Here is a 24,536-nt window from a genome sequence, read left to right on the forward strand (position 1 = left end):
GTTGTTTTTACGTCAAGGTGAAGGCAAACATGTATTTTGGTGGGACGCTAGCCTTCGTATTAGTCATTGTTTTACAAAAATAGAAGTAATGTCGTTAAAAATATCACTTACGGACTTTATCGAGTCATATTTTAGTATGTCTGCAGTAGATAATTTAGTTGTTTGTAATAAAATATGTTATTGAAAATTTGTTAATGTTTTACCGCCTAAACTCAAAAACAATGCCAAGATATAGAATACCTAAATATTAATAAAATATTATCAAGTAGTTACCTACTTACCTAATCTATTAATTATTAGTGATTACTTACATCTATACTAATATTATAATTCTGCAGAGTGTGTTAGTTTGTTTGTTTGTTTGTTTGAACGCGCTAATCTCAGGAACTACTGGTCCGATTTGAAAAATTCTTTCAGTGTTAGATAGCCCATTTATCGAGGAAGGCTATAGGCTATATTTTATCACGCTAAGACTAATAGAAAAGAAGAAATAGAGGAAAATGTGGAAAAAATGGGGGGAAATTATTTGAAAGGGCTTATTTGAACGCGCTAATCTCAAGAACTACTGGTCCGATTTGAAAAATTCTTTCAGTGTTAGATAGCCCATTGATCGAGGAAGATTATAGGCTATATTTTATCACGCTAAGACTAATAAAAGCGAAGAAAGAGAGGAAAGTGTGGAAAAAACGGGGAGATTTTATTTGAAAGGGCTTATTTGAACGCGCTAATCTCAGGAACTACTGGTCCGATTTGAAAAATTATTTCAGTGTTAGATAGCCTATTTATCGAGGAAGGCCATAGGCTATATTTTATTATTCTATGACTAATAGGAGCGAAGAAATAGAGGAAAATGTGAAGAAAACGGGGAAAATTATATGAAATTGCTTATTATCTTAAGATTCTCAAGAACTACTGGAGCAATTTTTATGTTATTTGGCAAACATGAAGAATAGACCACGTTAAGGGACATAGGCTATTTTTTTGCGGAAAAATGTACGGTCGCGCGAAATTCCTAAATTACGCAAGCGAAGCCGCGCGGAACATCTTTTTCCGTGATTTTATTATATATAAGTAGATACTTATATATAATAAAATCGTAGGAAAGTCAATGCTGTACATTGAATATTTTTGTACAATAAATTAATACTTGGGACGTGATCTACTATACTAACGCGGACGAAGTCGCGGGCAACAGCTAGTACTAAAATAATATGCTGGAATGAGTTTTTCTTTAATTTCTATTATTATCGGCTTTAAAGATGATATCATAAGTTTTATAAAAAACTTTTTATTTCCTGATTCATTTATTTAAAAGTAAAAAGTCATGTTTCAAAAGAAAGCTTTTATAAATAATTTCTTTTAACCCTTTAACCGCCGATCTTAAAATTAATTGTCGTGCCTCTAGCGCTTTCCGACCTTGGCGGCTAAAGGGTTAAACACGTTATTTTCATACTTTATATTCTCAGCTTTAGAAAATCCTCGTGAGGATTTTCTAAAGTCAGGTTGGGGACCACTGCTATAAACATAAACTCACAAACATAACAACTAACATTCAACTTGTTAATTTACAGATCAGTCGCAAGGCGGGTACCCACAGGGTGGGTATCCACAACAGGGGGGCTACCCACCTCAGGGGGGCTACCCCCCACAAGGGGGCTACCCAGCACAAGGGGGCTACCCAGCCCCCGGAAGCTATCCTCCTCCCCAACCAGGCTTCCAACCGGCTTACGGGGCTGGCGGATATGGCGAGGTGGGTTTCTTGAAGGTCTAATTATAAGTAATAACGATGTGCTCGCAATATAATAAAACATAACTGTAAATTCGCAATGCATCGCAAATATCGACGGCGAAATACACTTACGGCGCGGCACAAAGCTTTATCTGATTATAGCTGTTTATAGTCGAAACTGTAAGTAACAAAACTTTTGTTGCTTACCTCATCGCACATAATTTCTATGAAGCTTTGTGGCACGTCTCAGGAAACTATAGTCCATAATGCTAAGTACTTATAATTTTTGTGTGGATCGCAAAACTCACAGCTCGAAGGCTCGCTTCGAGCCGACTTGATGGTATTAAATATATCGATTTAGAATAAAACTATCGAGCAATGCTGAATGTGTGGATGAAATCCCGAGCCGCGGGTTTTGCTCGACGCGCGACGTTATTGCTCGATCGAGAGCAAAACCGTATGTAAGTACTTAGCACAACTCTATACTATACAATGAGTTTTAAATAGTCTAAGCCACGAGGTAACTCACAAAACTTTATTTTCAATGCTGTTTTGTGACTCGTTTCGTGGTTTCGATCATAAAGAAATGTCCTCATCAAGATTGCCGAATTACCATCTATTATTGACGAACTAAAAAATTAATCGTCAATTTACCGTCCTACAATGTTTTTAAAATTGATTACTTTTTAAATTTGCATCATTGCAATGTGTTAGAAAAAGACAAAAGATCGTGGTGCTTCTCTCCTTGCACGATTCTGCTAATATACTTTAAATAGTGTTTGCAATGTCAGACTACATTCTAGTCGGTCATGCATTATAATTGCATTAGTTGTTACTTTACTATGTATGATGATACCTATGAGTCTGAAATTGGTATGTATTTCTTGAGTTTATTTTATATAGAGAAATACAAAAAATAAAATATCTTTAGTATTTGACTAAATTAACCTCCTCCAGTAAAACATACATATTTCATGTTATTCCCTGCACTGGAGTACCTCGAAAACTATCAAGCTATAGTATATAGCTAAGTAACAAAGAAACTTGAAAATTAAATGGTTTTGGATTATGTGACAGGATACTGTTCGTTGTCCTTAATTCAAATAATCCATACTAATATTATAAATGCGAAAGTATCTCTGTCTGTCTGTCTGTCTGTCTGTCTGTCTGTCTGTCTTGCTTTCACGCCAAAACTACTGAACCGATTGCAATGAAATTTTGTATACAGTTATTCTAGAGTCTGAGAAAGGACATAGGCTACATTTTGATGTGGGAAAATATCTTATTTCCATGAAAATATCGATGAAAATGAATTCGCATTGCGTGTGGCCAGCGCTCATCCCGGGGGTCCTGGGTTCGAGTCCCGCAGGCGGAACAAAAAGTTTTCAATGTTCCTGGGTCTTGGATGTGTATTAAAATAAAATTTCAAAAATCTTAAACATATTTTATGTATAATATTATAAAAAATCCAGAAATATATCGATGCCAGAAAAAAATAAAACGCCATCTGCTGAATCGTATTAGAACTAAAATGTTCATTACATTTTAGTTCTTATACGATTCAGCAGATGGCGTTTTATTTTTTACTTTATTGTAACATAGAACTAATCATACTTATTAGTTAGTATGTTTTTGTTTATAGTTTTTAATACGTTAGAATATTATGTTTAATAATATTATCACTTGGTATAATAATAATCAATCTATCTTATCTTATAGAACTCCTACTGCATTTCTAATCCATACTATCCATACTTCCATACTAATATTATAAATGCGAAAGTATCTCTGTCTGTCTGTCTGTCTTGCTTTCACGCCAAAACTACTGAACCGATTGCAATGAAATTTTGTATACAGTTATTCTAGAGTCTGAGAAAGGACATAGGCTACATTTTGATGTGGGAAAATATCTTATTTCCATGAAAATATCGATGAAAATGAATTCGCATTGCGCGTGGCCAGCGCTCATCCCGGGGGTCCTGGGTTCGAGTCCCGCAGGCGGAACAAAAAGTTTTTTTTAATGTTCCTGGGTCTTGGATGTGTATTAAAATAAAATTTCAAAAATCTTAAACATATTTTATGTATAATATTATAAAAAATCCAGAAATATATCGATGCAATGAACATTTTAGTTCTAATACGATTCAACAGATGGCGTTTTATTTTTTACTTTATTGTAACATAGAACTAATCATACTTATTAGTTAGTATGTTTTTGTTTATAGTTTTCAATACGTTAGAATATTATGTTTAATAATATAATCACTTGGTATAATAATAATCAATCTATCTTATCTTATAGAACTCCTACTGCATTTCTAATATATGTGACAAGTTGACAACAGAAGGCGCTCTAAAATAAAGGAGTTCGAGTGTACCGTGTTGGCCTATATTCCATCCAGAAAATATATCAATGCAATCAACATTTTAATTCTAATATATGAAAATAGATGGCGTTTTATTTTTTACTTTATTATTGTAACAGAACTAATCATACCTACTTTACTATATAATATTGTTTTTATTCATAACTAGCTGTTGCCCGCGACATCGTCTGCGTGGACTTTAGTTTATAGCGCGCGGTGTGAACAAAATTTGTGTCAAATTTAAAAACTTTTTAAAACCCTGGTAAGTGGTACCCCTCTTAGGGCCGCGCTACACCGGAATGGCAGCGCTGAAAGTGCTCGCCTCGCATGGCAGCGCCATTCCGGTGTAGCGCGGCCCTTAATTAATCAAAATACCCAAAAACAGTAATCTATACTAATATTATAAATGCGAAAGTATCTCTGTCTGTCTGTCTGTCTGTCAGTCTCGCGTTCACGCCAAACGCCAAAAGTATCTCTGTCTGTCTGTCTGTCTGTCTGTCAGTCTCGCTTTCACGCCAAACGCCAAAACTTCCCAACCGATTGTAATGAAATTTTGTATACAGATAGTCTAAAGCCTGAGAAAGGACATAGGCTACTTTTTTACTAGAAAAAAGGGTTGTAAGGGGGTGAAAATGCGTAAATTTGTTCAAATTAAGTTAGTTCCAACAATTCATAATAGATGGCGCCGTGCGTCTTCTACATCGCGCTGACGCTTGCTCAAAAGTCTTTCTATAAGACGTGGTATCATCTTACATTTAAGTTTCGATTTTTTTCGATTGTTATATCTATTCTACGGTATTAAATAACTCAGTACTTTATCTGTACAGTGACGTAACCTTAAATCTATCAATGATAAATAGTTTATGGGTAAAGTTGTGTAATTGGAGGGCTAAATAAGCTTTAAAATTTGGCATAAAATATAAAGTTTAATATAAAGATTTAATTGGTACCAGGGTTTTTTTATAAAAGCTTTTGACACCAATTTTGTTGACATCGCGCGCTATAAACTGAAGTCCACGCGGACGAAGTCGCGGGCAACAGCTAGTAAATACAATAAATTGAATTAACTGTTAGGTTTGCACCCGACTCATATTTTATGTTGTTGATCATAATATTTTGTCAAAGTATCTTACTTAAACTTATAATGTTGCGAGTATCCATGGGCAACGGTAGTTGCTTTCCATCACTTTTTTTTTATTACCCGTTTGCTCGTTTGTCACCTTATTTTATGAAAAAATATCTAATACTAGCTGTTGCCCGCGACTTCGTCCGCATGGACTTTAGTTTATAGCTCGCTATGTCAACAAAATTGGTGTCAAAAGCTTTTATAAAAAAACCCCTGGTACCCCTTAAATCAAAATCAAGCTGTGCAGTGTGTACGGTACATAATATTTAATTTTTTTTAAATTAAACTTTATATTTTATGCCAAATTTTAAAAGCTTATTTAGGCCCATAATTACACAACTTTACCCATAAACTATTTATATCATTGATAGGTTTAACTTTTAAGGTTACGTCACTGCACAGATAAAGTAGGTACTGAGTTATTTAATAACGTGAAAAAGTAATAACAATCGAAAAAATTAAAAAATCGAAACTCGAATGTAAGATGATACCACCTCTTACAGAAAGTCTGGGCAAGCGTCACCGCGATGTAGGAGACGCACGGCGCCATCTATTATGAATTTTTGGAACTAACTTAATTTGAACAAATTATCGAATTTTCACCCCATTAGAAACCTTTTTTCCAGTAAAAAAAGTAGCCTATGTCCTTTCTCAGGCTTTAGACTATCTGTATACAAAATTTCATTACAATCGGTTCGGTAGTTTTGGCGTGAAAGCGAGACAGACAGACAGACAGAGATACTTTCGCATTTATAATATTAGTATAGATAATAAAATTGTCGTATCACAGTGTTCGTGCGCGAACATTCGTTAGGCCTGAGAATAGGGTTTTATCTACTTTTTATGTAGATACTAGAAATAATTTGTATGGCAAAACAACGTTTTCCGCGTCAGCTAGTAATATATTATTATATTTTTTTATGAGTACTGCACATTTCCAGCCGGCCGGCTACCCCGCGGGACAGGGCTCCAACTTCGGCGAGGACGCGGACGTTAAAGGCTTCGATTTCACCGAGCAGAGCATCCGGAAATCGTTTATACGGAAGGTAATTTAAAGCTACTAAAATGTTTATAAAAGAATATTATTAAAAAAATCAAGGATTTCACCTATTACTTTAACAAATTAAAGTGATAATAATATTACCTCGATGGTGGAAAAACCAGACACAATAGCTTATCTATTGTTATCGCGGTCGCCGGTGACCGCTTGAGGCATTAAATACTTTATGGTGTGTAATGTGTATGTGTGGTGTGTACCCTTGTATAGAGTTCACTGTAAAAGTAGCTGTTTTGAAAGGGCTACTTTTGAATTCTTTTTCTTTGATGAATGTCCCAACTCATAGCTCATAATTTTGCCCATATAAATATTAAAAAGTAACTGCCGTCGACAATTAGTACCGTTCGTCTGTAAAGGTGCAAGTTGGAAGTCGGCTACATGAAGTTGCAGCAGACGATGTGTCGTCACGACACTACTGGTTTTTATGTATTTCTATGAATGTGTCGCTAGCTTCGTGTCGCTAGCTGCGGAGGCGGAGAAATACATACACGTAGTCTGCGGTTGCTCCATGTCGCCCGCTGCCAACCGCCGCGGCACCTTAAAAGCGCTAATTCAGTTTCTCCTTAGATATTATAAGGATAAGAAGATATAAATCGACTAATAATTATGTGGATGCAACTTGTAATTCCAGGTGTACGCGATCCTGATGTCTCAGCTGCTGGTGACGCTGGCTTTCATCACGCTGTTCGTCTACCACCAGCCCACCAAGCTCTGGGTCCAGAAGAATCCGTTTATGTTGTGAGTAAACCATCCTGCTTGCTCTGAGTAAGAACGCTTACAGACGAACGGCACTTGTCGACGGCATGCATCAACGGCAGTCGACGCTGCCGTCGACTGCTGTCGTCAATAAAATCAATGAAAAAAAATCCAGCGAATGTCGTTGACGCGTGCCGTCGACGAGAGCACGTCTGTAAGAAGTCTATTGTGTATTAAGTTTAGTTTTAGTCACTGACCGGAGCGGTAAGGGCCAACCTACACGTACTACAACCACACGGCAACCACAACCATACCACGTGGTCGGGCGCATATTTCGTGTTGTAAATGAAGACTATTCACACGTACCACATTTTACAGTCTTCGTCGTCGACCACTTGTGTGAAACCGACCACATCGCAACCACAAGCGAACTAGTGGCCGACCACATCGTAACCACAACGTTGCGTTGATGCAATGACAGTGCACGCACCCCCCCCCCTTCACAAGTCCATCCGACACATAGACCATCTTAATAGTCAGGTGACGCCTGATGGTCAGCCTGCATTGTCGTATCCGAGCTATGAAATGACAAGTTTCCAACGCGGGAATCGCAAACATGACCTCCGAGTCAATAGCCACGTTCTAAATCACTGGACCACGAAGGTTTATTCCTCTCTAAAACTAAAATAATCATACAAGGTGTAACAAAATTAAGTGATAATACTTTAAGGTGTGTATTCGTCCCTTATATTGAGTTCACTGTGGAAGTACTGGCGCTGAAAGACCAATTTTTTGTCATTTGTATGGACAGTTCAAAAAGTTTAAAAAAAGTTACTCTTTCACCGCTGCTACTTACAAAGCGAACTCTATAATGTAGGTAGCTCATACGCGCTCTTAAAGTATTATCATTTATCATTTATAGTTTGTGCGTTTTATGGATGATATGTGTGACACATTATAATTGACAATAGTAGGGAAGTTACCTAACAAAAATTAATCGATAATTTAAAAATATCGAATCACTTCGTAAAGGAATTGCAATCGAAATTATTACGACATTTCAGTGGTGCCGGCGATTTAAGATGGCCGCCCTTTTTATCGATTTGATTTCGATTCAACAGAGTCAATCTCTATTGGCATAAGTTCCGTTTCATGCATCTGACATTTTTCAAATAATAATAATATCTATGGACGCTTCACATCACGTCAGTCTGGCCCCGTGCTAAGTACCTAAAGGACTTGTGTTACAGGTACCAGACAACGGAAATATATTTAATACTTTTATACTATACATATATATTAAAAAATTTTATTATGTCATACACATATTTAATACACATCCAAACCCGGGAACATTGAAAACTTTTTGTTCCGTCGGCGGGATTCGAACCCGCGACCCCCGGCTTGAGCTACCAACGCGCTCACCACTGAGCCACAGAGGTCGTCGTGTTTCGTAACAATAATTTTATACTCCTATTTCACAGTTAATATTTATAATTTTATATAAGTTAGCATTTAGCAACATTTTATTTTTATTCATTTAATTATAGGAATCTTTGTTTTTGTAGATGAAATATAATTTATTACATTTTGTTTTTTTTTTTGTTTTCTTGTAAAAAAAACCCGTAGCAAGGAATATGAAAACTGTCACCCATATCATCTTATAACGCACAAACTATAGTGTTGTTACACCTTGTATACGCGTAGTGATTATTGTAACCAATACAACGTATTTTCAGCTGGGTGGCATTCGCGCTGGTCTTCATATGCCTCATAGCCATGGCCTGCTGCGGCAGCGTGCGTCGTCAGGCGCCGCTCAACTTCATCTTCCTGGGCATATTCACCGTCGCCGAGAGCTTCCTACTGGGTGTCACCTCCAGCATGTACTCCAGTGACGCGGTGAGTGACTATCTATATAGTGACAGCAGGCAAAACCTGGCCATAAAAGTAAGATCGCACTGAGACTACACTGCAGCAAAGCGACGCGACAAGTCACAGCCAAAATATTCTTTGTATAAAATTGTATAAGGAAAGCCACACTATGCGGCAGCGACGCTTCTCGACACGAAATATAATTTCTATAAATGCGTCGCTACGCTGTAGAGTAGTATGCTCCTAGTGCGGTCTAATGCGGTCTCGCCTATAATAGCCAGTAATGCGAAGTAGCCTTCTACGGCCATTACCAAGAGGTCCATTAGCTAAGGCCGGTATAAATAGTCAGTACTCAAGATGCATCTTGGTCTCAAGACACGGTTCATGCTCTGTGATTGGTTGGCTCCCAAATTTTGGACCAATCATATAGCAGAACCGCGTCTTGAGACTGAGATGTATCTTGAGTACTGACTATTTATATCGGCCTAAGAGTGCAATATTTGTTTTAGATTAATACAGTAATAGTAATTTCAGCTATCAGAACTGATCAATATAAATAAAAAGTAAAAAAGGTTTTAGACCTGCTAGTGACAATTCTGTCTGTCACAACTATTTATCGTTTATCTTCAGGTAATGATGGCGGTGGGTATAACTGCGGCGATCTGTCTCACGCTGACGCTATTCGCGATGCAGACCAAGTGGGATTTCACCACCATGGGCGGCGTGCTGTTGTGCTGCACTGTCGTGTTGCTGCTGTTCGGTGAGTGGCTCGCGCATAACTTTAAGATCGGTAGGCCAAAAAAAACTAGATCTAAATCGGTCCACCCGGTCGGATGCTACAAAGCCACGGGCAGACAATCAGACACACAGACACGTCGTCGTCGTCGTTTTTACGTCCAAATTAACACACCCTTTTTCGTCGGGGATTAAAAACAGAGTTATAAACGCATGAGTTGTACTACCAATAACGCGTCACTGACCAATCGTGATGGCTTTCTATTGGTGAAAGTATTTTTGAAATCGATTCAGTATAAGTACTTAATATCCAGAGACTACTCCCATTCAACGTTATTATAACCTCCGAAACTTTACATCTAAACAGTGTTAGTAGAATACCAATAACAATACTTATATAAGTATAGCCCATAAATACCAGATAAAGAAAAGCAGACTCACTGCCGCACTCAGAGACGAAAATTAATTACTTAATTGTAACTAATGAAGATTTTGCCATACGTCCCATACATTATCTGTCAAACTTTTCATTAAATTGAAGTTTAATCATCATTAAATGTCTCTGAGAGCAGCCGTTTGCAAAGTGTGCTTGTCTTTATCTGTCACGTTGTAAGAAGACAAATAAGAAGAAAAAGACAGCGGACTTTGAATACGCTGCGTAATCTTTATGAATAAGAGACTTTATTAACACCTATAGTCGGCACTACATATTATAGGCGAACGCGTTGGCCGACGCGTTGGCCGGCGCGCTGGCCCAATGTGTAGAACAGGCGAAATACCTACCGAGCAAAACAAATGATTGACTGTTTCATTGATTGAAGGTTATAATGAGAATATCGTATTTACAGGTCTCATCGCCATGTTTATCCCGAGGAACAACATCGTGACACTTGTCTACGCGTCTCTTGGCGCCCTACTCTTCTCATTCTACCTGATCTACGACACCCAGCTGATGATGGGCGGCAAACACAAGTACAGCATCTCGCCAGAGGAGTACATCTTCGCTGCCCTAAACCTGTATCTCGACGTCATCAATATCTTCATCTACATCCTCACCATTATCGGCGTAGCCAGAGATTAAAGTGGCTGGTTTGGTGGCTGAATCTGATGGGAGAACTTTTTAATTTATTTTTGTGATTGTATTACACAGGGTGTAACAAAACCAAGTGATAATAATTAGGGTGTGTATGTACTATGTAGAGTTTACTATGAAAGTAGCAGCGCTAAAAGAGCAGAAATTTATTTGTGCTTTGTATGGGCCAGTACCATGCACTTTCCCCTACAAAAGTAAAAAAAGTTTCTCATTCAGCGCTGCTACTTTCACATCGAGCTCTATATAGAGGACACATACACACGCTAGAGTATAACGCAGTTTTGATACACCTTGTATATGGTGATGAGTCAGAGTTGATAGGCAAATGGGCATCCGTAATTTGGTTGGGTTATGTCAAGCTGTGATCTTGACTAACATTGACATAACCCAAACTAATCTGCGGAACTATTTCACTGGTGGTACATCTTTCACATTTTTTTGCAATGGTTAAAAACTTTTATTTTTGTCTTCTTTTTCCATACCTGTTATTATGTTATTATGTTTAGCAGCTTCAGCCACCATTTCAGAGTAAGTCACATTCTTTGATGTTTGTATAGTCTAGGATCCCGTGTTTTATTGATTGTCCTCCTGATTTCAAGTCAAAAAGTAAGGTAGACCTATAGGGAGCTTAAAATAAATTGCTTGTACACAATTCAGATAAAAGATAGGACAGATATTACATTGGCATGTTTAAATAAAATGAACTAAAACGCGTTTTAAAATACGTTAACTCGGGTACTATTCGCGAATCTAGATGTAAAGATTTCCGTCAAATACGGGGTCCTAATTTTTTTAGGTGTTAAGATTTAAAAACATCGGTGAAGTGCGAGTCGGACTCGCGCACGAAGGGTTCCGTACCATTATAGAGCAAAATTATGCCAAAAATTATGTTTTTTGTATGGGAGGCCCCCTTAATTTTTAATTTTATCTTAATATTGTTATTAAATATTAACGTACACATATTATAACTAAGGATTTTGAAAAAAATTCAAGTACCTGTTGCCATTATTGATATAGAGCAAAATAAGCATAAAATCACGTTTGTTGTATGGGAGCCCCCTTAAATATAAATTTTATTTTGTTTTCAGTATTTGTTGATATAGCGGCAACAGATATACATAATCTGTGAAAATTTCAACTCTCTAACTGTTACCGTTCCTGAGTTACAGCCTGGAGATAGACAGAAAGATGAACAGACAACATACTTAGTAATAGGGTCCCATTTATACCCTTTGGGTACGGAACCCTAAAAAAATTAAATATTATTAAATATTATAACAGATTTTCTTAATAATCTTTACAAAAAATGTCATAAAATAAGTTTGCAGATGAATTATTATAATATTTAGCTTTATAGTTTTTGCTAAACTGTATAAGACTTAGCCATATTTTTGGCTCCTAAGTCATAACATTCCGTATCAAAATTCACAAACATCAAATGTATCTGACAATAGACAATAATTTCGGCTATTTTCATCATTATTCATTTAAATTTTAAAATATATTTTCTATGGTCAAGTTATAATAAATACGATCATAGATGTTAAATAAACAAATATTATCACAATGCAAGTTTTAAAATATGCATTGTATTAGTTGGCTTCTGACTTATTTACCTGCGCAGGTTAATAGTCCGGGTGCCATTGAAATCCTCATACAAACGTAACTCAAATATAGTTAATATTCTCATACATATAGGAATTAATGATCTTGATATTACCTTTGTATGAGAATTCCGATGGCACCCGGACTCATACTCTGTCCAACTATAATTGAAAAGGCATTGGTATTATGTCTTTATTATAAACCTCACCATAATAAACTACCACTACTTAATGTGATGCTAGCCTTATAGAATTTCATCCAGTATAATTATATTCATAAACTGACGATATAACTTATATTATATTAAAGTATGAAGTAACTATTTAATGTCACTATAACTTATTATAAAATGATGATTTAGTATGTATAAAGCAGCTATAAAAGTAGCATATAGCCCGATCAAAGAACACGAGGAAATCCGGTCGTTGACTTGACGAGATTCTTATCTCGTTTCTAGAGACGTAGCTATAGGTCATTGGCTAATTTTCTATGTGTTTCGTGACCAGTCTATATAATCCTAGCATGAAGACGCAAATGTAAAAAATGTTATATCACTCATAGCAATATTATAATTAATTTTATTATTTAAAACAGAACATATTCGTGTTTTATTAAGTTCGTAATTTTATATTTTTATATAAAAATGTATAATATAATAGTATTACATTTGCGTCCAAATAGTAAGAGCCATTTAGTTTTTTTAGTATCGTTTATTCATTGTAGGGTTATAACTTTTGCTCCTAAATGGAGGTTATTCTATGAAAGTATTCTTATCTAAAGTATGGATGTAAATAGTTGTATTAATATATATGAGCAAAATTTTTGTTTTAACGCCTTTTGCACACCGCGTAGAAGAAAAAAAAAAGAAAAAGCCTTCGAAATGGTCTTCTCACTATCGGTATTACTCCGAATCGAGTAATTATCATGTGGACCGCAAAACTCACAACTCAAAGACTCGCATCGAGCCGGCTCGATGGAATTAAATAAATCTAATTTCCTTCGAACTTACTCGACGGCTCGCGTCGCGTCGCTTTACTCAAGCGTGTGAGTTTTGCGGTCCACACATTTTTACTCGATTTGCAGTAAAACTAACGAGTAATGATGAATGTGTGGCCGAAAGCCCAAACCGTGGGGTTTACTTTACGTGATTGCTCGATCGAGGAAAACCTTATGTGAGTACTTAGCAAAAAACGATAGAGCGAGATGCAACATAAGTAGAGAAAGTAGGGATCCGGCCCGATTCTTGTATTATCGCTTCGATCGCAGGCGGTCAAACGAAATGCTGTCTCGCCTAAGTGATAAATTCGAAGCATGAGTATCAGGCTTATTTATTAATCGCTTTTTTGTAATAGTAGCGGTGTGCATATCAAAATATAAATGGAGCTGAAATTATTCTTATGATTATTGCAATAGACTGCAAGAAGCTTTTGTGCTTTGATAAAAGTTTAGAAAGGTCTCTGTCTTACATTTTAGTGATATGATTTATGTGAAAGAGACAGACAGAATTAATTCTGTTTTATCTTATAACTGTGCTGTTTTAACATCGATTTCAGTTAGGTAGTTTAGCATTAAATGCTGTAATGTTTTTGTCGTTGAAGTGATTTTGCAGTATTTTTAGTAGTTTGCCGATTTGCGTAAAGTTATGGCTTTCAACGGTATTTCATAATAAAAAAAAGCTAAAATTAAATTTCTAATAAGATATTATATTATCTGTCTTAAAGTTAACAGACTTATGAAACCGAATAGGTGTACTATTAGAGAAATAATTCATAGGCCGATAGCAGACTTATATACATGGGCGTAACGAGGGGGGCTGCTGAACCCCCCCCCCCCCCCCCTGGATCATGTTGACGTCCCTACTAAGTATATTATCTAGTACTTTCATCTATAAAAAATAATAAAACGAATTTTTGCCATTTCTTTGCAATATAATATTTTTACAGCTAAAAATTAATTTTTTTTTTCATTCTTTATAAACACCTAGCTTATAAAAATCTGATTTGCCCCCCCCCCGGCCCAGAACCTGGGTACGCCCATGCTTAATTAGGTCGGGTTATTTTAAGTCATAAGACTTAACATAACCCGACTATATAAATTTGTGCCGCCACTTGCCTATGGATATTTTTTTCTAATGGTACCAATATAATATTAATTGATTATTATCACCATTTTATTTTACGCGTCGTTTACACAAAAATATTTAAAAACCAAATATTACTGAAGCTGTGAGTCGCTACGTTTCTTGTGAGAGGTAGATCGTACTTGTGTTCTCTCTCGCACATATATTGTGCTGATAGGCGTGCGAGTAAGACAGACTACAAGTAATGCCGTGACTGTTTTCTTTCTTTTCAATGAATACTTTAATTCGTTGTATATTCTTTGTACTTTAGTTAAACACTTACAATCGTACATTATTATTCTTACTATTTTTTTATTTAGTTTTTGTGGATAGAAATAAATATTTATAATTACTTACTATTATTGTACTAATTTACTTTTATTCCTTCGATCGCGGATTCTTGGAAATCTATTGTTCTCGGCTTGGGAGTTGAAGCGTTAAACGGACTGACAGACGTAACGATTCACAATGAACGCCAGTACAAAGTTACTTTCAAAGATCACTAAATATAGAAATATGTAGTTTTTGTTAATGATGTTAATTTGATTTATAATAAATATCTAATATTAATCACACGTATTGTTGTTTCATTCAAATACTCCTATTTTTTTCTTAAGCAATATTTAGCAGTGATATATTTTTTTAAACCGACTTAAAAAAGGAGGTTATCAATTCGACCGGTATGTATGTAGTATTTCCTGAACTGCCCAGTTTTGTTATATCACCGTCTGAACAAATGTGCCTTAAAGTGTATGTTTGTATGTTTTTATGTTTGTGTTCTCATATTATCTCCCTACAAGCCTGATTTAAGTCATTCGTTTTTTGTTGTACTAGGTATAATTGTTCAACTTAGGGAATACTGCACGTTTCATCAAAAACAATTCAGTAGTTTTTGAGATTGAATGATTTTTGAAATTGAATGAATTTTAATTCTTAATTACGTACAATTTTTAAGTAGATTTTATCTTTCTAAAAAAGTACTTATTAGTTTAACTTTATAATTTCACCTTCACATTTCAGATGTTTGTTTAACCACTTGGGAGGTGCCACAGACAAACCGCAAAGTATAGTTTGTTTTATCACATCCGTTAGCATCATAATACTTCTCTGAAACATTAGAGTTGTGTTACGTGAGTCATGTTGCAATTGTGGCCCTAGTGGAATTATTATCAGGACCTTATCAAGTACGCGATAGTCAGTTATCGCGCTTTATTTGTGATAGACGGACGGAAAATGGCACAGGTAAATATAATTTAATATTATTATGTTATACTTAAATGGCTATGTAACGAATAAATTAGTTTGCGCGCAAACCGTACATTTTGCAGAAAGGAATTGTTGTCTTTTCCAGGGACACAAAGTAGGTATATTCATACGACATTTTAGCAAAATCTTTTTTAGGGTTTTAGCGCGTGTACGTAACAACTAACAGACATACAGATTTGTAATTTTAGTACGAATGTTTATTTGAGTTTGACGACGACGAGCCACAGGGCTCAGTTGGGCTGTTGGTAGCTCAAGCCGGGGGGTCGCGGTTTTGAATCCCGCCGACGCGACGGAACAAAAAGTTTTCAAAAGTTCCTGGGTTATGGATGTGTATTAAAATATATGTGTATCGTATAATAAAAATCTTAAATATATGTATAGTATAAAATTGTTAAATATATTTCCGTTGTCTGGTACCTGTAACACAAGTCCTTCAGGTACTTAGCACGGGGCCAGACTGACGTGGTGTGAGCGTCCATAGATATTATTATTATTATGTTTAGAATTTAGCTTCTTAATATAATCTTCTTATTTAAACCTGTAATATTTTTATAATAATTAACTACTTAAATATTAACTTTTAAATTCTACTTTTTTAACTAACCACTGTTATAATACAAAGTTTACTTGCTACTTTCTTTACTTTGGTGTGCCGTATGTATTATACAGAGTACACTGAAAGTAGCAGCGCTGATAGAGTATTTTTTTGTAATCTGAAATAGGCAAGCGCTCCAGCGTCATAAAGCCTAGTGCACAAAAATAAAAAATCCTCTTTCAGCGCTGCTATTTTCACAATGAACTGTATTCAGGGGACTCAAATACCCAAAAGTATTATCACTTAGTTTTGCTACGCTCTGTGTATCATTTTGTTTTGTTATTATACTTATTAAACTTTTCAGACCCAGTACGGTGGCCCTATCGGTTTCTCGGAGGATGGCGTCGACCACCACTTCGACTTCACTGAGGCCACCATCAGAAGAGGTTTCATACGCAAGGTGACTAGAACCCATAAATACATACCCACATTACAATACCTAGACTACGAACTATCCTATGTCCTTTTCCTGGACAAAATTGGGAGTAGGAGACACCGGTAACAGACAAAGAGAAAGATAGACAGACACAATATGATTTTAATATTTTTGGTATGGGTACCACGAACAGTTTTTCTTGATGAAAAAAGTAGCATGTATCAGGTAATTCCACTGACCTCCATTATACAACTACGCTGGATTTATGATACCCTTTGAAATGAGAGCAATTTTTGTGCCTATTTGAAGTGGAAGCGCTGATTCCGCTTCAAATAGGCACAAAAAGCAGGTGGGTATCATAAGTCCAGCGTACTTGTTTATTGGAGGTCAGTGGGTAATTCAGCGACTAAACTTCCTTTGATGAAAACCGGTTCAGTAGTTTTTACCGACTTCCTAAAAGGAGGAGGTTATACGTTCGGTTTTTTTTTGTATGTTCAACGATAACTCAGCCGTTTGTGATCCGATTTTCAAAATTCTTTTTGTGTTGTATAGGGTTTAACTCGAATTTGGTACCATGTTCACAAAAGTGGTGATCCTGGAGGAATCGAGGGGACTCCTTGAAATTTATGGAAACATATAGCGATTTCAATTTTTTCTGAAGCATTTGAGGTAAATGCTACCAAAAAGTAAGATTTCGCACCACCCTGGATCCGAAGGTACCCAACAGAACTTTTGAATCCTTATAGATACAGGTTCGGGGATTTCGGCGTTGTTTAAACAACACATCAATTTATTTGATCATCATCATCAAAATCATAATTATGCCATGGGTCATCACATTATGACCCAATTATTGATGCTTTTCGTGATATTTTGCATCGAAGCAGATGTTTTTGATAATTATTTCGCTGTTTGTGGACCGATTTTCAAAATTCTTGTGTTTGTTGTATAGGATGTAATCTTGATTTTGTATAATAATTACGAAAGTGGTGAGCTGATGATGGGATCTATGAGCAATCGAGGGAAATCCTTGATATTTATCAAAAGACTCATAGTGGTTAAAATGTTGTTTCTAGTAACTTAAACATATGTTAACATATGTTACTTAAACAAGAAGAAAGAAAGAAAGAAATGTTTATTTGTGCAGGAAAACATACATAGTTTAGTTACAATAAATAATACATACACCATAAAATGTTTTCGAGCACAAGCCGACGCAGCTCAGCATATGCTGACTGTAAGCAATCAGCGCTGATCTTCCGCTGGGCCGACAGGTGACGTCACGGACATCAATCCGGGTTCACAGATGCAAGTTTATATAACTTATGACACAACAATATAGAAAGCAGCAAGTCACAAAAGTTTATTTTTAAGATGAAAAGAGTAAAGACACAAATATCAGGAATGTAGGTACCTAAAAATATTATATCTTCAATATTAATCATAGCATTTTATAATTAGAAATTTAAAACCAGTGTAAATAAAAAGTATAGTTAAAACAGTAAAAAGGGGAAAAACGACATCTAAATCAATAAACCAACGACTAATCTAAAATAATAATAATAAAATTAAAACTAAAAACAAGAATTTCATTGAATAACGTAACTTCAAAAAATTATTACGTAGTAGGTAAAAATAAATAAATAATGTTAAAAAATAAATAAGTAAATAAAAAATATAAAATTGGTGTAATATAATAATATTATGTATAATAACATGCAACATTAAACTGTACTAATAAATATTGTGAATAGGTGAACATAATAAATATATAATAAAATAAAAGAAACACATTCTTATTATATTGCACTAGTGTCTATTTTCAAGGACGCTTCAGCCATTTGGTGATCAAGAATAATTCTCCTGAGTTTCTTTTTAAAAGTATTAAAACTCTGCGAGTTCCTTATTGGGGGTGGAATATTATTCCAACATTTGGTCGCGGCATAGCGGAAGCTGCCTTTGAAGGCGGCTGTTCTGTGTCGCTCCAAAGTCAGCTGGGGCACACATTGTCTTGACACATATTGTCGCGTTTTCCATGTAAGTTTCTCAAAAAGATAACTTGGCTCCTTATATTTCATAACGCCAAAAAGAAGACACGTCAAGTGAAGCTTGCGTCTATGTCGCATTTTTAAAATAAAGTTTTCATTGAGATAAGGAGTCACGTGAGCCCTTTTGGGAATATCAAAGCAAAACCTCGCGCAAGCATTTTGCACACGTTGCACTAGCTTCTTAGTTTTAGCGAACAATCGCGGACCGAAGACTGCATCCATATAATTAAATTTAGACAGAACAATCGATTCTACCAACTGGACGCGTAATGGCACACAAAGATAAGACCTCATCTTGTACAAAATTTTAAGTCTATAAAAACAGTCACGTACACAGTTTGCTACATGACTTTCAAATCTCAGCCCACAGTCCATGTGAAGACCGAGATTTTTGGCCTCGTACACTCTTTCAATTGGCACTCCCATGAGCTCAACATCCGTCTTCATACAAATATTAGACAATTGGAATGTGTTACCGAAAATTAAGTACTTTGTTTTGATTGGGTTCAGTACAAGACAGTTTTTAGATGACCATCCTGCGATGCTAGACAGATCTGTGGCTCAGTGGTGAGCGCGTCGGTAGCTCAAGCCGGAGGTCGCGGGTTCGAATCCCGCCGACGGAACAAAGAGTTTTCAAAGTTCCCGGGTCTGGATGTGTATTAAATATGTGTATGATATAATAAAAATCTTAAATATATGTATAGTATAAATGTATTAAATATATTTCCGTTGTCTGGTACCTGTAACACAAGTCCTTTAGGTACTTAGCACGGGGCCAGACTGACGTGGTGTGAAGCGTCCATAGATATTATTATTATTATTATTTTATCCAGGTTAAGTTTAACGATAGTTTCATTTATTTACACGAGATATATATTTGTATATCGTCAGCGTATATATGAAATTTACAATATTTAATAATATTTACTATATCAGCTAGGTATAAAATAAATAGAACTGGTCCTAATATAGAACCTTGTGGCACTCCTCTGTCAATAGTAATAAAATCTGAAAGCACCTCTGTACCATCGTCTCTAGTAATTTTGACGCATTGACAGCGATCACTCAAATAACTCCTAAACCATTTTACAGCTTCTTCGTCGAATCCATAATAACTCAATTTGGACAGAAGAATATCAAAATTTAAACAATCAAAGGCGCGTGAGAAATCTAAAAGTACCAGAATGGTGCACATACCCTGATCTTGAGCGCTAAGGATGTTATCTGTAACATCCAATAGCGCACTAACAGTACCTCGTCCTTTCCTAAACCCGGATTGTAATGTGGGCAGTATATTGTTTGCCTCTAAGTATTTAGTAAGTTTTATGCATATCGCCTTCTCTAAAACCTTAGATAACCAAGGTAAAATGCTAACGGGTCTCAAATCTTTAAGTTCCCTAGGGTTATTAATTTTTGGTATTGGACGCACTATTGCATGTTTCCATACATCTGGAAAGGTCGTAGTTTCTATAGAACTATTAATAATTGCAAGTATAGTATCTAATGTATATGGTAGCGTCATAAAGATCATATCTAATGTAATTGAATCATATCCTTCTGCATTTGATTTTAACTGTTTCAATATAGTAATTAAATTCTCTAAGTTAATATTATTAATTTTATTCCAACTACCCCGGTATTGCTACAGTCAATTTACTTTCTTACTTTTTGCCATCAGATTCTGGTAGACCTATACAACTGTGCGAAATTTCATGCTCCTAAGTTTCCGCATTTTTCGTAAAAAGGATTCTAAAGTCTTTCGCTCGCGTATTAATATATAGATAGCAGCACGATCGCGCCGTCATTTACATATTGCTTGTGATCTCAAGGTGTACTCGTCACTCGCCAAACCGCGCGTTGAGGCGGCCGCATATAAATCGAGACTAAAATAATTCCGTTACGAATTGTGTTATATTTTTAGTTGTGAATATTCCAGGTGTACGCGATCCTGATGTGTCAGCTGCTGGTGACGATGGGAGCCATCGCCCTCTTCCTTTTCCATGAGCCCACCAAACTGTTCGTCGCCAGGAACTCCTATCTTTTGTAAGTTATTCAAGTCATGAACGGTTTCGCTACGTTGACCCATCTTTGATTATCCTGAGGCATCATATTCGGCTATAATTGCTAATTATCGGCGCATTTTTAGAAAATGACATTTTATTCGTGTTTTATCGAATACCGAGCAAAGCTCGGTCAAATAGCTAGTATTTATAAATTGAGGTTGTCTACCATCTTTCGACAACGCAATTTAAACGAATATTAAAATAAACAGCTATAATTATATATTTACTCTCTCTCGAACTCGAAAATTGTTAATCCCACTACTTTGGTATGCCATATTATACCGGTTATAATCATAATATTATGATTTCATTTAAATTAAAAATATAATTTTCACTTTTCAGCTGGATAGCCCTCGCGGTGCTTATAGTGACGCTAATTGCCATGGCGTGCTGTACGAATGTGCGGCGAACGGCGCCAATGAACTTCATCTTCCTAACGCTGTTCACTGTCGCGCAGAGCTTCCTGCTGGGAGTAGCTACTAGCGTGTACGACGTGTCCGAGGTGAGACAGACAGAAGAAAAACGGATAAACTGACAAACCGACAAACAGACAGAAAAACTTACAAATCTTCAAACAGATTTAACCGACAAACTGACAAGGACTATAGGTAGTTGACATTAGTAGTAGTAATAAAAGTAGTAGCATTTATAAACTGTTTTAATTCGTTCAACGTTTTTCACCCACCACAATAACTTCAGTCGTAGCATAGAGAAATCGTAAATAAATCTATATATATAAAACTCAAAGGTGACTGACTGACATGGTGATCTATCAACGCACAGACCAAACCACTGGACGGACCGGGCTAAAATTTGGCATGTAGGTAGATGTTATGACGTAGGCATCCGCTAAGAAAGGATTTTGATAAATTCAGACCCCAAGGGGTTCAAATAGGGGATGAAAGTTTGTATATAATAATACTTCTTAACGCGAGCGAAGCCGCGGGCAAAATTTCGTGTATATAAATAATTGTCCATGGTATATGTAGTAATACATTCAGTATTTTATTTACAGTGAGTACTTTTTGTATGTTTTCAGGTAATGATGGCGGTAGGTATCACGGCAGCGGTGTGCCTGGGTCTCACCCTGTTCGCCTTCCAGACCAAGTGGGATTTCACCATGATGGGCGGAGCTCTCGTTGCTCTTACCATGGTGTTGCTGGTTTTCGGTGAGTTGACGATAGATGGCGCTTTTTGGTGTTTTGAATTGTTTAATCATATATGGCGCTTTTATTCTGTATAATATTGGCCTAACGAATAACTTTAATATCGTATGGTGAAATTGGACATTCGGTGTAAGCGTACAATATCAACTAATAACGCGAAACAGTTAAGTACTCTGATCACTAAGCTACCAATAGGGTAGACTGGGTACGGTTGTGACAGTCGTCATATCAGCGAAACTATACAGAATATGAGGATGGGTGCTAAGAGAGAAAGACGCATCTTGCAAGTCTGAATGCTTCTCCTAACAATGCTTCCGCCAGCACTTGACGATAACGTTATTAGGGGCCTTCATTGCTTTTTAACAGACAAAAGTAAGTTTTCTTGCTTGATTTATTTCAATATTTACTATTTTTTGCATACAAATAACCTATGTCGTGTATTTTCTTATTATAAGTTGATCATTAGTAGTTAACTACAAGTGATTATTTTTTACGTAAATCGTTTAGCCGATTCGTGGCACTTGTTTAATAATTGAAATTCTGTGTTGGGTACGGTCGTGACAAATCTTATGGGTACGGTTGTGATATACATTTGTCCTATATTTTATCTTAGATGTCCTAAAAACGCTTGCAGAAGACCAAACGAGCGCAGGATATTATCAGTCAATACGAAAATACTTAAGAAGAAGTCAAATGTAGGACTTATTTACAGAGAACGGCGAAATTCATCAAATGAATCGGATGTCGTTGTTTTGGTCGATAAATATGTTTAGAAATAGACTATGTTTTGATACGCTAGATGAATTTGTTTAGAATAAGATTATGATGTTTTATGGTACATTTTTAATGATATAAAAATCATATAAATCATTTTTTGAAGGTGAAACTGACCACATCCACTATCACAACCGTCCTTGGGTTGTGGTCTGTTGTGACAATTTCCCTCTTTCTTTTAAATTGGATTCCATGACTAATACATCGCATTTTAGCATGATATATTAGTATTTTTATGTAGACAAATAAATAAACTATGGTATGTGACAAAATTTTCCTGGCTAGCCGTAAAATTAACAAAATTATTGTCTTCCAAACCAAAATTGACACAACCGTACCCAGTCTGCCCTATCGTGTCCTTGCCACACCAAAAGACCAAAGAGAAAGGCCACGTCTCCATCAGACACGGCACGGCGCCGTCACTGGGTTACGGCACGACGCCGCCACCGTGACACGGTACGGCGCCGCACCATGTCACGGTGCCGCAAATTGTGCACCGCACGCCCCTTTTCTGGGTGAAACTACGAGCAAAAATTGTGTCCACACTTACACGAGGCACTAATTTGGAACAGATAAAAATCGGCCAAGTGCTAGTTAGGCTCGCGCTCGAAGGGTTCCGTATCATTATTGTAGAGAAAAATAACCAACAAAATATGTTTTTTATACGGGAGCGCCCTTAATTATTTTATTTTAATTTTTAGATCAATTTTTAAAGTATAATTAATACAATTGAGTATTTTGTGAACATTCCAAGTGCCTATCTGTTGTCATTATTGGTTGTAATATGTTGATAGGTTAATTTTAGTTTAGTTAAGTATATAATTTACAAGTAACATTGTCATACAAATAGAACATTAATCCATATTTTGGGACCATCAAATCAAAGTATGAAATCCTTTCTATCTCTGTTATCTACCACTTTCGAGATTTTTCGCAGATAAAATTGTTGTTCGGCTTATCAAAATGAAGTTAGTCACAAAAAATTAGCTTGATAGTAATAAAAAAAAATTGTTCTAGAGATCCCTGACTATAAGCTTTTTTTTCTTTCAGGTCTAATCGCTATATTCTTACCAGCGAACAGGATAATAACACTAGTATATGCGTCGGCTGGTGTACTTATATTCTCCATGTATCTTGTCTACGACACCCAGCTGATGATGGGCGGCAAACACAAGTACAGCATCTCGCCAGAGGAGTACATCTTCGCTGCCTTAAACCTGTATCTTGATATCATCAACATCTTCCTTTACATTCTCACTATTATTGGAGCGTCGAAGTAAAAACGCGCCGTTTTTAAATTAGGAACAGATTGACATCTATGACAGATTTTTATTGCATATTTTGTAGGTATAACAAAGACAAAGGCATGTCACTATTGTTTATTTATTTGTGTAACCCTTTTGGCTTAGTAAGACTTTCAAAGTCTCTAAAATTAATAACCTCCTCGTTTTTTGGAATTCGGTTAAAAAGTTTAGATGATAACCACATTTAAATGCTTAAAGTTAGTCGTACTTAAATACATTATTATTATGTAGTACAAAATGTCAAAACATATGTTACTAGATGTAAGTTAGAGTTAAGAAAAAAATCGGCCAAGTGCGAGTTGCACCCGCGCACGAGGGGTTCCGTACCATATGGGCGAAGCCAATCGAGCGTAATTAATTGTGAGTTGTGAGTCGCAGAATTTCGGTCCGGCAGAATTCTGCTGCATTGTTTCATACAAAAGCCCTGTTTGATTCACACCGCGACTCAAAATGACTTGTCTGTCGGCTCACACGCATTATACCGACCGAATTCAGGTTATCAATTATTATCATTTTTATTTCTTTTACTTACTTAATTATACTTAC

At 36.1% G+C, this 24,536-nt stretch overlaps 2 protein-coding genes across 4 annotated transcripts in view; both read left to right on the plus strand.

Moving 5' to 3' along the window:
- The window catches only part of LOC121739388 (protein lifeguard 1-like), a 35,656-nt gene extending 24,910 nt beyond the window's left edge, over positions 1-10,746 (plus strand). For all 3 annotated transcript variants that reach the window (XM_042131835.1, XM_042131836.1, XM_042131837.1), the window contains 6 exons: positions 1,572-1,750; positions 6,163-6,267; positions 6,910-7,016; positions 8,714-8,873; positions 9,477-9,606; positions 10,430-10,746. In XM_042131835.1, coding sequence (XP_041987769.1) covers positions 1,572-1,750; positions 6,163-6,267; positions 6,910-7,016; positions 8,714-8,873; positions 9,477-9,606; positions 10,430-10,662 — 914 coding nt within the window. In that variant the 3' untranslated portion in view covers positions 10,663-10,746. The remainder of the gene's footprint in view (positions 1-1,571; positions 1,751-6,162; positions 6,268-6,909; positions 7,017-8,713; positions 8,874-9,476; positions 9,607-10,429) is intronic.
- A 4,798-nt stretch (positions 10,747-15,544) lies between these two features.
- Positions 15,545-24,058, plus strand: LOC121739390 (protein lifeguard 1-like). Its single transcript, XM_042131838.1, has 6 exons — positions 15,545-15,640; positions 16,564-16,659; positions 20,620-20,726; positions 21,089-21,248; positions 21,786-21,915; positions 23,737-24,058. The coding sequence occupies exons 1-6, from the start codon at positions 15,632-15,634 to the stop codon at positions 23,964-23,966; spliced, it is 732 nt and encodes a 243-aa protein (XP_041987772.1). The 5' UTR covers positions 15,545-15,631; the 3' UTR covers positions 23,967-24,058.
- Positions 24,059-24,536: the final 478 nt, after the last annotated feature.

The sequence above is a fragment of the Aricia agestis genome, chromosome Z, assembly GCF_905147365.1.
Source record: "Aricia agestis chromosome Z, ilAriAges1.1, whole genome shotgun sequence".
Taxonomy (NCBI): domain Eukaryota; kingdom Metazoa; phylum Arthropoda; class Insecta; order Lepidoptera; family Lycaenidae; genus Aricia; species Aricia agestis.

What these genes read in the sequence shown, in the direction of transcription:
- LOC121739390 (XM_042131838.1), top strand. An exon ending in GAAGAGGTTTCATACGCAAG is followed by an intron (nt 16,660 to 20,619) that starts GTGACTAGAACC and finishes TGAATATTCCAG; the next exon opens with GTGTACGCGATCCTGATGTG. An exon ending in GCCAGGAACTCCTATCTTTT is followed by an intron (nt 20,727 to 21,088) that starts GTAAGTTATTCA and finishes TTCACTTTTCAG; the next exon opens with CTGGATAGCCCTCGCGGTGC.